General features: G+C 38.2%; 2 protein-coding genes across 2 annotated transcripts in view; both read right to left on the reverse strand.

Annotated features, from left to right (window-relative positions):
• Nucleotides 1-1,125: 1,125 nt before the first annotated feature.
• On the reverse strand, nt 1,126-10,884 carry LOC146471525 (uncharacterized). The gene is made up of 7 exons (XM_085120810.1): nt 10,698-10,884; nt 8,062-8,305; nt 7,637-7,781; nt 5,989-6,159; nt 4,858-5,091; nt 2,450-2,577; nt 1,126-1,464 (listed from the first exon to the last, which is right to left on the reverse strand). Exons 1-7 carry the CDS (start codon nt 10,759-10,761, stop codon nt 1,317-1,319), a joined length of 1,134 nt encoding a protein of 377 aa, XP_084976936.1. The 5' UTR covers nt 10,762-10,884; the 3' UTR covers nt 1,126-1,316.
• A 1,690-nt stretch (nt 10,885-12,574) lies between these two features.
• The window catches only part of LOC146471526 (uncharacterized), a 2,664-nt gene continuing 1,192 nt past the window's right edge, over nt 12,575-14,046 (reverse strand). Inside the window, exon 3 of the mRNA XM_085120760.1 lies at nt 12,575-14,046. This exon is cut by the window's right edge and continues 323 nt beyond it. Within this exon, the coding sequence (XP_084976886.1) occupies nt 13,740-14,046 (307 nt within the window). The 3' untranslated portion in view covers nt 12,575-13,739.

The raw sequence follows: 14,046 nt of genomic DNA on the forward strand, positions 1-14,046 counted from the left end.
GCAAGCAAAAACAACCTCGACCACGAAATGTTGAAATAATGCTGATAAAGAGTAATTTTTGTCACTCATGACTTGAAATGCGTCGTTTTCGTATCAACTGTTCACAATTTCTTTGTTTCAGCATCATATAATTCATATGATATAATAATTTTATATAATCGTCCCAAATTGTCCAGACGATCGAGGTAACGGATGTTTTTGTATTCTTTTTTCGGCTTCAGCCCCACCCAAATCCAATTTTTCCCCAATTTTCTTCCAGCAACTAAATCGTACATATTTGTCCTTGTAGTTCTTGCAGAATTTATTATAAAGGCTGGTTTACACGTAACAAGCAAGCATAAGCACGGGGTTGTTTACGCGTGCGATACGCGTAAGCACAAGGTGACATAAGCAGGGAATTAAAATTTTGGCGCCAAAATTTTAAATCCAAGATGGCGGACGTACACACCGCCATCTTGAAAACAGAACATATTTCCGCTGACAACATGTGACTACTTTTCTGTTTTCTTGGGCTTATGATTGCGTCATCCCGGTTTACACTCGGCGACGCAACGATGCAAACATAAGCACAAGAGAAAGGAACGATTTCCCTTTATTGTGCTTTTGTTTGCCGCGTCGGCCCGATTTACACGTTGATTTCTTGTGCTTATGCTTATGCTTGCTTATTATCTAAGTAGGTTTAGTCATCATTTGTTTTTCTGGGAGGGAACCTTAGTTTTACAATTAAGACCCATGGTTTTTATTAGGTTCCCTCGCCACTTCTTTTCTATCTCTTGTACTTTAATCACTGTATACGTAACTTTGTAATCATTTGTAATCATTGTAATCATTGTAATTTATTAATCATTGTAACTTAATTGTGTGCGGCAAATATAAATAAAAATAAAATAAATATCTGGCCAACATAAAAATTTCAAATTATTTGATAAAGGTCTTTAAAAGGTATCCCAATGGTTTCAGGTTAATACATCGGTGAAAGCCACCGATTAAATGCGATTTCGTTGAAGAAAAATCACAAGTTCGCGATAAAATGGCCTTTACCTTATTTAGCATGTTAAATCGTTCTTTAACTGTCATTTAATCGGCCTGTGTAACTGTGCCTTCAAACAGCCTTTGTAATGCTCCAAATATCTTCCAAAGTCAGTGGAGGTGCAAAACACCTGGCAGACGTGAATACCTAGAGGAGTTCATCTGGTTAAATGTGTTATTTTGAAGCTGGAGTACGGACAAAAAACATCTCCAAACACGAACAGATGGAAGCAACAAGACCGGTATCTGTAGCTCAGTTTGTCTTTACTCGCCTTTTATTACGGTATTTAAAATTTGCATTTCATGCAATCTTTGTCGTCCCGTCCACAAACACTAATCCATTTTGGTTTTTCCAGAGGTTTTGGGTGCAGGCGCTTGGTTTTAGAGTCAAATACAATTTCAAGTGGTAAAAACGTGGCTCCCTGGACACCGCTCCTAGAAAAACAAAACATACGTGAGAATGTATTGGTCCTCATATATACGTACCAATTAATTCCAGCAATGCTCATCCTTTCCCACCAGGCATTGGCAGGGCATTATTTCACATTGTCCGTCAGGGGTCAGATCAGGCATTTGTTGGTTTTGTGACGTTGACCAGCAAAGACAATAAATTTGTGACCAATTACGTCCATCGTCTCGGTCAATAGACCAATTTTGATATATTAAAATTCTAGCTTGGGGCTGCGAGGCTAAGGCAAGAGGAGCAAAACAACATAAATTACATCGAGGCTTAGATATTAATTACTATCTGCTGTTTTATCCCCCTAAGCCTCTTAGCCAAGCTAAAATTTTAATATATCGAAATTGGTTTATTCCAAGCACGATCAACCCCCGCCCTAATCTCGTACCCTCACCTGACCGTGGGAGATCTGGGTACGAGATTCCCTCCCGCCGTGGACGTGACTTGTTCATTTTAACATGGCGGGGGTGGGGCATTTGACGAGTCCCGCCCCAGCCCCCATCGGGCATTTGACTGGCGACGAAATTTTGGGCAGCGGTCACTCACGAGAAGAATTTGTACTCCATGTAACGAAATCGTGTCTGGGACGTGTTCCACCATCATTTCTTAGTAGGAATACAACTTGACAAAGTCAATGGACCTTTCTTATATGCATTTGGTTCTCCCATGAAGAAAGAATAGAACATTTTGTGCAAACACTGGCCATCTGTTGTGGTTTATATCTGTAGTCATGCATGTGATATAATGGTTGCGTTATATAAACTCCGTATTAAAATTTTAGTTTACAAAGATGTCGATGCTCATTTTCATATAAAATAGATAAACGACTAAAGTACATTTTCAGCCCCAATCTCCACGAGTTCGGGGAATGCCATTTTTAATTAGGGGGACGACGTTAGTGGTGAATACTGAAAAATAGGTAGAGATCGTACAAAAAAAAAACAAATGCTTCGCACATACCTTGACACGGTTACTTGTAACAACTGGCTCAAACTCGATTCTCTAAATGCTTTATATCCAAGAGTATAACGCTCGTACAGTTCAATCATGTATTTATTTGGCTTGAAACCAAGTCTTCCGTACAAAGTCTAAAAGAAAAACAGTACATAAAATATTTGATAGGAAGGGTATTTGTTTGATTCTCCCGTAAGCTTGTTTTTAAAAGATAAATTTCAGCCTTGTGTGTGCTCATGACATCGTTCTTCAGGAATTCAAAGGCACAACATGAACAATCTCATTGGTGTATTCTCGAGCCCAGGGCCTTTAGGCTTGACTCCCAACGTCAGTCAAGTGCAAAAGATAAGAGGTCTGGGATCGAGAATGTAGCTTGCCCACACCACAGGACGCAAAATTGTGACCCAGAGATTACACACAAGAAACATTTTAGATCAGCTCAATACTGCTTGATTGTGTGCATCTCATCCTACAAAATTGTTGTGATTATTTCTTACGCGTCATGCATTACATTCATAACGTTTGAAGTTTTGCTTTATCTCTAATCATAGTTTCCACTACAAATCCCAAGAACTGGTTATATAAACCAGTACTTGGAAGTTTACATTGGAAGCTGAATTTTGGAGTAACTTGAGTGATTCTTAAGTTCTATCACGAGGTGACCTCGTGAACAAATCTGTTTGCCTGTGGACAACTGGCCGCTATTCTCCCCGTGCCAGGGAACTTTTGTTACCCACCGTGCTGTTCGAACGTTCAATGTGTCCATGGCGTTCTGGCCGCGAGTCTTTCGAAATTTCAGAAGCAAGCTGACTTGAAGAAAATCTTTCTAGAGCAAGCGTGATACGGCTTCAATTGAGTCGGAAATGCGCTGGAAGGATAGATATTCATCTCTACTTTGATTCTATGAAGGAATTGGGACACAAGGGATGATTTCAACGGATTAATTCTGTTTCACGCTTCGGGCATGGCTGAATATAGTTCGGAGTTTCGGCTAACTGGCCGAAATCGGTTCGAATCGGCTTGAAAAACTGGTAAATGACAAATAATACGAGAAGAAACATGGTAAGTTGACTTTATTGTCAAAACACTGTTATTTTCTACAGTTTTACACAAATCCGTTGTATTCTCGTACAAATCCTTATAATTCAACGGTTCTCTGATATTGAGCTTGGGCTGCCTGTGGTCTATCTTTCCCAAGCACGGTACCTAATGAATATTTCGAATTATTAAATTCTCGGCCTCGGATATTGCATTTTCAGCGTTCTGATTGGTTCATTAAATCCCGGTTATCAGCTCATATACCGTAGTTAACCTTATATGGAAAACGATTGCCCGAGGTGTCGCTAAGCTAAAGACATTTTTCGGCGGGAAGCGAAAGTTTCTTCGGAAAAATAATGAAAAATTAAAGAAAAGAAACTATTTAATGGTACGTATCTCCGAAGTTTCCTTTAAAATCAGAAAAATTGCTCGATTTTACGATTACATAACAACAACAACAATAACAACCGGTTACCTTAAAAAATTTCAGGATTGCTTGCAAATCCTGGCGGTAAGAGGACAAAACCGATCGAAGAAATTTCTCAAGGCGGGCTAAATGCCTGCCTTTCCGTTTCTACGCATTTGCGAGGACTCCAGTTACAAAAGTTCATCCATGAAATCCGTACGAGCGGCAGCCATAATGTTCGTTTCTGTCGCTCGGTACCACTGAACCACTCAGTAAGACATTTGAAGAAATGTGCACAGTTCTTACGCTTCTCGATAAGCTTGAAGTTTAAAAACTTGCACTGAATGCTTTTCTCAGTGAGGTTGTACCTCGTACACTTAGACTCGGCTTGCCTTAAGTGTTTTAAAACGTATGCGAGGAATTCAGTTCAGCATAAAAAAAGCCGTACTTGATCCCTTCCTTCGCTCGGCACTACTCTAATGTGCTCAACTATTACGCTTCTCGATTAGCTGGAACTTCAAAGGCACTCAAATGCTTGTCTCAGAAAGGTTGTTACTTGTACACTTAAACGTATCTTGAAATTGAGATGTCCGGATTTAATTGTTCGATCTACTTCGCTTTCGATTTTTCATTCAACTCCTTTCGCAATGAGCTTCGCGTGTCCTGTGATCATTACGCTTCGCGCGCTTTGGGCGGAAGTTGTCTCAACATCCGGTCGTTTTAATTTAAAAGAAATTTTTACTTAAAATAAAATTCTTAAAACTTCAACATCAATATTAAAAAGGGGAGAATTTAATAAAACAATTATTTCATTCGCGCTTGTTGGATATGAAATTGGTTATAGCCAACTCGGCGCTTCGCGCTTCGTTGGCTATTTACCATCTCATATCCAACGCTCGCTCATGGAATAATTGTTAAATATCATGCTAATAAACAATCAATGGAGCCCTCTTAAAAGTGGCTCACTTACCGGATCGTTTCCGCCCAGAATGCGGGGAGGATGAAATAGAAAATTTCCTAAACTGAAAGCTACAACCGTGTTGCCATGGATACAATGTGGCTGTAGGAAGTGAGGATGTGAACCAATGATAACTTGTACTCCAAGAGACACCAAATGTTTGGTTATATGAAGTTGATAAGGAAGAGGTCCTGGACGAAGCTCTTTACCCCAATGCATAAATACAACTATAATATCGACGTTAGCCTTAAGGAAAGAGAAAAGGGCAATGCTTGTTAAATTGCTTTTACTGTAAGTTGCGTGCCTTATGCAGAAATAAGTTTGCTAGACTCAGTATTCCCGTGTCGGTAACGTTCACGAAATCATGCAAAGGGTTGAACTACTCGTCACACGTTGTTTAACCTTGTTTTATACTGTCATGGCTACATTGCTACGACCTACTTTAAGAGGCTTCGTAGCTTCGTAGCTTTGTGAGTGATTTGATCTGGAGGTCGCTTGATCCAGCCGAGAGATGCCAACATTGCCTTCCAATAAATTGGTGGGCGTATTGGCCAACAACGTAGGAACGTTCAAACTCGACTGTAGCTTGCAGTTGTTTCAAACGTCGAACTTAATTCAGTGGTAATAGACAAAAATTACTGCATTTGAACAATGGATGCATTCCGTCAATGTTACATAATAACAATGCACACATTATCACACATCATAATGTATGTATTCAGTGAAATCGGCACAAGTAGAGCACGACGTTTGAATCAACGTCGCCTTAAGGAAGGAAGATAGCGCGATCGACCTTGTCGTGCAAAACCATTGCAATAACCGCGGGTGAAAAAGGAAAAAAAAGAACAAGGACATTCCTTTGAAGATAAGGTCAACCTTTTTTTTTAGTCTGCTAAATCATTTTATCATTGATAAAAGAAAAGCTTTCATTTTTTTTTTAAAGCGAAGTATACGGAGAATGGTTGGCGCTGTTTGTCTTCGAATGTGTGACATCCGGGAAATCTGTTTTACATAAGGGTCCTAATCTGGTGCATGCGAAGATGTTAGACCATTGTGTAGACATCACCGAGTGTGACACTCTCGTGCTACCGTTCCGGGCTTCCCTCGTATTAAGCAAATCAGAAGAATCTATGTATTACATACCTGCTTTAGCAATTTTACATCTCTGTTGACGGTAGATTCTTGATAAATAGCAGGACCTGCGGAAAACAAAGACCGCATTTGAGTGCAGTTCTTGTTTCCTCCATGAGACACATGGTCGCAGTAACCTAAAAAGCCAATTTTGATGCCTTTTCTTTCCAAGATAACGGGTCTCTGAAAATATACAAGGATAGTTATAAAAATTAACCTACTATACAGAAAAATTAATAATAGGAATAAAAAAATTAATCGGAATGACAATGAAAATTAATGGGTTAAAAAAATATATAAATAAACAAATAACCTTTATTTACCCTCGGCAGTGTTTATAGCACAAGTGCTAGTGGGGCCGAGCATCAAACTTCACAAAGAAATAATTTAAACTGAACATAACATGGTTAAAAATCCCAACTGACAGAAGGCAGACCAGCTGGTTATTTACAAGCGCGGGCAAGGAGTTGAACTCAGGGCTACCGAGAAACAACTCCAGCTAGCGGTCAGAGCGGGACTTGAAGCCGGGACCTCCGGACTTCAAGTCCGGCGCCTTAACCACTCGGCCACACTGCCATGTTTTGCCCTTCTTTTCGGTACGAGTTAAAGTACACTGTCATGAAAATCTCTCTGTATTTTGGTTAAAACTGCTCAATTATTTGGTAACGTACCTTTTCTCTAGCATCAAATTGCTCTTAGAGCACCTAAAAGAGCATATTAAGTGATTTCTTCTTGAAAGAATATACTCAGTTTTTTAGCCATTCTCCAAAATACACTTGCACAACTTGAAATAATTAGCCAATTCTTAAAGTTTCAATCCTATGAATCCGTGGCCAAAGATAATAAACAATGGTCTGCACCAGTTAGTGTTATTGTTTAAAAAAAATTAAACCATGATTTTAACGTTTCTATTAATACAAAGTACCACTACAGATAGGCGATGTTGCCGATCTGAAAAGTATGGGAGGCGATTACTTGAGACCGGTTTGAACTAAGACCAGCCTCAGATTAGTCTCCACATTGGTCAATGTTTGTTCATGTTTACATGATACTTATGTTAGATGCCGAAACGAAAATGTCCGACCAATCATTGGAAAACTGTTCGTGTTTGCATGAGTTCCGCAAGCGTCATTTATAGCGTAGCTGAACCGAAACGAAGCAAGCCAATCCATAAGACGGGGTAAATATTTATCCTACTGCCTCCAGGAAAGGAAAATTTCCACTACTATCCACCTTTGCCACAACAAACAACTTTTGAATATTAAATGCGCCCCCCTAGAATAATTGTTAAATATAATGATATTATCTTATATTTGGAAAGCCCATGTTTTGAAGAGGAATGATAAAATTGCACTTTTCTTCCGAATATTGCTTTTTCGGTATTTTTCTTGGGTTATAAAACATTTTACTCTGTGTTTGGAACTATCGTGACTGAGACAAATCAGTATTTCCTTCAAACTCTGCCTGCCACCATATTGTTTTTTTTTTTTTTTTTGAACAAAATGTACAAAGTGAACATTAAAGCACATTAATATGGGAAGCAATAAAAAAAAAATACTGAGAAAAGCCTTCAAATGTGATATTGTTTACCCGTTTCATTTGTTTATTTATTTGTTCATTAGTTTTATCAGAAGTTGCCTATCACTTGAAAAAAACTAACCTGGGAAGAATCGAATTTTCCATAAGTTATCCCAAAATATTTTATGCCTGCTTTCTTGAGAACTTGTGCGGTAAAGTTGGCTCCATTTGATCCAAAATCATTCATGTGATTGTTAGCCAATGTGATGACATCAAATCCAGCAAAACTGATAAACAAAAACCAAGATAATTAAGGAGAACCATTCACTGTTATATAGTAAGACAGAGAATAGACGTCAAATCTTCAAAAGACTAAATTGGCTTGGCCCTTACATTAATAAAGTTTTTAAAAGACCAGGTGTCAGATTCACGTAGCTCTTCTTAGTCAAGATGTATCCTAACTATTGCTTCTTAACAAAAGCCTATTGTTGGAATAACAGGAGGCTATTGCTCATAAACAGTATTTAGGATAGAACGTAAAATCGGTAAATGGAATCTTTACGGTACCCTAATGCTGAGACAGCCTCAGGACTTGAGTCCAAAATCGCTGACTTGGCTCCTTGAAACTTGGAATTATACACATCTTCATTAACGAAGGGAGACTCCAAGTTTCCAACCGCGATATCCGCCTTCCTGATGAACGGTGCCACTTCGTTGAAGGAGTCATTATACGAGTGGTAATTATGCTTGACGTAGTATCTCACTGGCCCAGAAAAGGATATATCACCAGCAAATACCAAGGTGACTTGCTCTGAAAGAAAACGAAAAGGAATCATATCTTAGTGAGTTTTTAAAAGCAATCATTGACTGACGGGGGTAGACAAAAATATCCTGGCTTGTCAGCGGTGAGAAAATTGATTATCTGGTAAAGATTTCTAAGGAAGAGGCATAACTGCTTTTACTACAAACTGAAGTGTTGGATAACTGAATTACATGGAGAGTTTTGATTGGTTCAGCGGCCATGGTATATTAGCGATTATCAGAAGCGATTATACAATGCCCGAGAAATAACGGCCATTAAATCGTCTTCTCGTCTTTCCTGAAATGAAATCAGCAATATCTGGCAACATTTCTTGGTTCCTTTTACTAAAACAATTATTCCACTCGAGCTTGTTGGATATGGGATGATTATAACCAAATCGGAGCTATGAGTCTCATTAGCTACCTAACGGGCGCTAGTAGTATAATTGTTAAATCATGAAGGTGTTCTTTACCAAATTGTTGGTTTTTCACAACTTATAATTCAATAAAAGATTTTTTTCAAAAGAGTTAACAAGGCATTTTGCACAGTTTTGTGCCATAAAACTATCAATGTTTTTCCTGAGTAAAGGACCTCAGACACCAGTAATTTTCGATATTTTTGTGTAAGGGGCCAGTGCATGGGAAAATTTGCAGAAGAGTGATAAGCATACGACTGCGTGCTTCCAGTTGACTGCCACAAACCTTTTCAAAATTATCATTTTGCATAGAAATTCACTCTTTAACAACAATGATAACATTCAAATCGCTCCTAGCAACTCGTGCGAAATTGATTAGGGTCACAAGCATGTTAATACATAGCGTGGGCCAAGTCTGGGAGAAGTCCAAAAACAACCGCAGAAATTTACCAAAAGACCACCAAACTAAGTATTGGTACAGAACGCAATGACTATAACCACTTCTGGCTTCACCGGCAACGTCTTGTGAAAACATTCATGTGCCCTGTTGTGGTTCTCCCTTTGCGCAAATGCTCCTGATGCAATGGTTCTCTCAGTCTATAGTGCTTCCTGACATAAATATGTCATGAATGATTAACTTCGATGTATACTCAAACGCAAAAACGTATTCCATTCAGGCCAGATTTAAGCGGATTAGGAGATACAAAAACAACCGCGCATGTTTAGTTCCTTGACACATTGTGACGTCAAAACACTTGACCACAACTCAGCAAAAATTGTTTCTTTTCCATTTCCCGAAGAAAGGAACTGATTTCATTTTGAACTTTTTATAATGACAAGAATAACACAAAACCTCTATCTGTAGTTTGTTTTGCGAGTATTCACTTTTGAAATTGAATTTTCCGGCCGTTCTTGTCAAGAAAGTGCACGTTGCATTTATAATATAATTGAACAGCCAATCGTTGGTGCGTGAATAAATTAACAGATACTGCAATGTTCCCCATATCTCAGCCTTGTAGTAAATATAAAACAGATAATAAATACCTCTCGTAATGGGTTTGTCAAGCGAACGAACCTTGCGCTTGGTAAATTGCTTTCCGCGAGAGACGTAAGTAAACGATTTCTTCCGTGCGTTTAGGTACATATCAAACACTGTATTTCGCTGTTTACCGTACTTTCAAAATGGTTATTTAAACGACGAACGGGGAAACCCATGGTATCCAATTTTTGTAACTTCCAAGATAACCAATACATTGTAAGAAGGATATTATCTGCACGTGGACTCTTTAAAATCGCGTTCAGGTTTTGAAAACACGTGTGCTCAGGACTAATATAATCTTTTTTCTTGCATAATTGAACGCGTACCCTAAGAATGAAGTAAAGGGTTTAGTTCAAGCTGTATTGTTTTTCCTTGTGGTCTCTCTAGTCGCTTCGCTACTCTCTCGAAGGACTGTCTTCAATGTGTAAGAAATAATCTAATGGAGTTCACCCATTTATTTAAAGGAAAAGGGAAGTCAATTTCGTCTCCGAATTGATTCGAGGAAATAATATGACCTTAAGCTCACTGTTTCAGATACCGTACGTGTATTGTTAAGGGAAATACAAGAAAATACAGCGGCAACCAGCGGTTCATTTCGATGTATATCTGTTTGGAAAGTCCTGAATGTAATCACCTCGGAAAGTCGGATTTGTTGAAAAGAAAATGTAAAGTTTTTGTCGCGAAATGTCCTTTCGTTTTCGAAGGGGCATATTTGTCGTTAAAATGCGTAAAAAGGTCGGCTTGCACTTTTTTCTTTACGAATTCGAACTAAAATTCCTTTCCCTTAAAGGTTGTTCAACTGAAATTGTCAGCTAAAGCACCCAAACAGATCAAATTGCATTTGCTTATACAAATATGTCTGTAAAGGGGAAGAGAAGGCAATAACTATTCATATGTTCTCGTTGGTTGCCCCTGAAAATAGCATCGAAATGCATTGAACATCTTACCTTCTTCTGCAGTAGTTCCAAACAAACTCGAGAGGATAACCAAGATGTAAATTAAAAAAGACATCTGGAAACTGATTTATAACCGAAAAACGTAACTATAGCTAATACAGACTATTTCTTTCTATGGAGAATTGAGTTTTCTGTGATTCGTCTTGGCAGGTTACCCGTAAGCATTTAAAATTACTTAATGGTTAGTAAACAAACAAAAAAAGTCAAAATTTTTGACCATGAAACTATCCTCAACTACGTTGACACTAGATTTCGCCGGGTGTAATGCATATGGAATTGTGATCTTATACCACTATACAGTGAAAAGATCGCACCAAACAAATTCGGTCATTCCCCGTTTTTGCTGACCCCCTGGCAATAACCCCACCTGCCTTTCTCATTCATGCTCCGTTTAAATTTTCTTGTTTCCTGAGGTCTTCCATTTGCCAGATTTGTCTTTTTTTTTTTACATAGCTACCAGGAATAGAGATTTCAATAGCCCTAATGGAATAGAAGAGCACAGTTTAAATTCGATTTAAGACGATAAGACTGGTGGTATATTACACGAAGTATTTGGCAAGAAACGACAGTGTATTGTTTTAGCTCTGTTTACTTGTCAGCTAATTTGACATTACAAGTATATGTTGGTTATGCTTTATTTATTAATTCGCTTTGTTGTGCTGGTATAGTTCTTGGTCCATGTGTTTGACGAAAAGTCCGTGTTTTGTATTAAATGAACTGAGCTTTATTTAACGTGGAAACATGTGCTTAGCCATATGGTTTAGTCACAAACTGCACCAGCTAGTTTACAAGCATGCCACGACAAAAATGAATGAACAAATAAAATAATAGAGAAAATTGATAAAAAATAATTATATACAGGATAAAAAGCGGTTTATGAATGCTACATCATCGTAGTATTGATCGTTTGCTAAAAGTTTTCTAAAAGTTTTAAAATCAGATTACGCTCTAACAACATCAGGTAAACTGTTCCAAAGTTTGGGCGCCTGATAACCACAATTATACAATAATAGTTTAATTTCACTATAGGTTTCTTTCCGGTTTGAAACAGCTGGAAAGATGACTGATTGATTGTAAGCTTTTGCGATATGGACGATTGGACCTCAGCTACATTTGGTAAGTTATCACGTAAACAAACCTGTTGTATAAGTCACACGTATTCTTTCATGTACATCGCCTCAAACACCCGTTTCAGATCCCATTGTGTTGAATTTAGTTTGCTGATATCACACGTTTACTAAACGGAGTTTGAGAGCAGTTTGCAAGCAAAAACAACCACGACCACGAAATGTTGAAATAATGCTGATAAAGAGTAATTTTTTTCACTCATGATAAGTCGACAACCTCGTAATAAATAACACGTAGTTTTATGTCTGTGGTGCATATACAGACTAACGTGAGCTTAAAATGCGTCGTTTTCTTTTAAACTGTTCACAATTTCTTTGCTGCAGCATCATATTATCCTTGGCACGGCGGAAAAACCGCTGATTGGCTGAAATATCCGTTGACCTAGCGCATGCTCTAAAACTTTCCGCTGACCATGTGCGTGTGCATATGAGTTCGAAAAGGTGCGGACATCGCAAGCTACTGCGTCGAACTGCGAGGATTATTGTGGATTTTCCCCATCTGGGAACCTCTACTTTTCGTAGTGAATGCAGATTAAGCAGAAGTAAGTGTGTTGCAAGTCATATCCTGGTTTTGTCGCTTTCTGCGAGCGTCATTTTTCTTTTGTCGGTTGGAGCCGTTGTTCTGCTGTCGTGTACAGTTCATTCAACGCCAAGCGGAGCACGTGTTTGATTAACTATACTCTGCATGATTTATTTTTTCTGCTCCAGCTACTGGTGTACAGACGACTTGACACAGAAGAATTGAAAGGTAAACCTAGTTTATTTTTTTGTCAACTTGTCCAGCCGTTTTGGTCACCATCTAAATATAAGCTTAAGCGACGAAATCGACACTGTAAGCTTCATTTTAATACTTAGTGCATGTTGTGAATTTCTAAAAAGCGCAGCCAACCTATGTTTATCCCGGGTATCAGTGAGTCATTTCATTTTTCGACGGGATATATTTTCTTAGCTAGCTTGTGTTGTTGCAGTATGTTCTTTCACATTTTGCAATGGCGCGCAAAAGAATCTGATGCGATAGATACACTCGCTTTAAATTTGTTGTTGTTGTTGTGGTTGATTTCATGATTGTAAAGAGTTTTGAAATGTAATCCTTTGCAATTTTTTCTGACCTGAGAACAGACTTTTTTGCAGTTCAGTTACATTTATAGTTAAGTTTCAAGTATCGTGTGAAAACTACGTTCTTTTCCTTTGTATATATAAAATATATGTGGATTGAATTTTGTAAGTGAAATAAATATTATATCGACAAAAGTTCCATCAAAGTAATGATGTTCGTAACGTACATTTTGTTTTTTGGTCCACTTGAGAATTAATGTCTATTCATCAGGGCCCAGTTGTTCAAAGCCCGATTAAGCTCATCCTGGACTAACAAAAACTATGATTCAAGTTTAATTACTAATCGGTAAAAATTCTTCCAAAAGATTTTTTTGCTCTCAGTTTTGACTTAGACTTTGCTTTACCTTTAGCTTGAAATTAGGCTTTAAAACCACTCTTCAAGAGCGAGATGAAAACCTCGGTTAACTTTTAATCATAGATTAGTGTTAATCGGCTTTCAAACAACCCGGCCCGGTAGAACAATCACTTTATGTGAGTGTCACTAAGTTAAAGTAGCAGTTATACACCTCTAAATATTGCAATAAAATAAATTGCAAATTTATATTAAAGTTCAGCTACTTTGGCAGTACCAGTTCTTATTAATTTTGACTTTAAAACTATATTTTAAATTCTGCTATGCTGTTGCAGATCAGTGTGTCACAACAAAATGTGACAACAGTAGGGCTAAACTCATTGACAGTTACATTGTAATGTCTGTTGTTGTTATATTTCTGTTTATGCTCATGCCTTTATGACTAAGGAAGATTGATCTTTATTTTTACTGTTCTCACTACCAACAGGCAAATACCGCCTATCTGTGTGTGGCTTGATGTTGGGTCAGCCCCCCTTTGGTCTTGCAGACCCTTTCATGTGTGGGACACACATGCCCAGTTTGAACATTTACTGTTGCTGCTTCAGATCTGTTGGAGGTCGCGGGTTTAGAATTTCTATTACTGTACTTAAACAAATCTGCCTGTGGAAGATGCTGCAGATGTTCCTTGGCTTTGAGAAGTATCTTATCTGAGCTTTCACTGTCATCATTGTCGTTGTCTCCATCATCATCATCATCACTATCATGGTCATCATCAGTACATGGTTTTGCTCCCTCGTTATTGTCA

The sequence above is a fragment of the Pavona decussata genome, unplaced genomic scaffold (assembly GCF_977016875.1).
Source record: "Pavona decussata unplaced genomic scaffold, jaPavDecu1.1 SCAFFOLD_102, whole genome shotgun sequence".
Taxonomy (NCBI): domain Eukaryota; kingdom Metazoa; phylum Cnidaria; class Anthozoa; order Scleractinia; family Agariciidae; genus Pavona; species Pavona decussata.

Coding starts and splice junctions, on each gene's coding strand:
- LOC146471525 (XM_085120810.1), bottom strand. CDS start 10,761: ATGTCTTTTTTAATTTACATCTTGGTTATCCTCTCGAGTTTGTTTGGA. Junction 2,578..4,857: donor TTCTGGGCGGAAACGATCCG/GTAAGTGAGCCA, acceptor TTTTTCTTTTAG/ACTTTGTACGGAAGACTTGG. Junction 1,465..2,449: donor TTACAAGTAACCGTGTCAAG/GTATGTGCGAAG, acceptor TTGTTTTTCTAG/GAGCGGTGTCCAGGGAGCCA.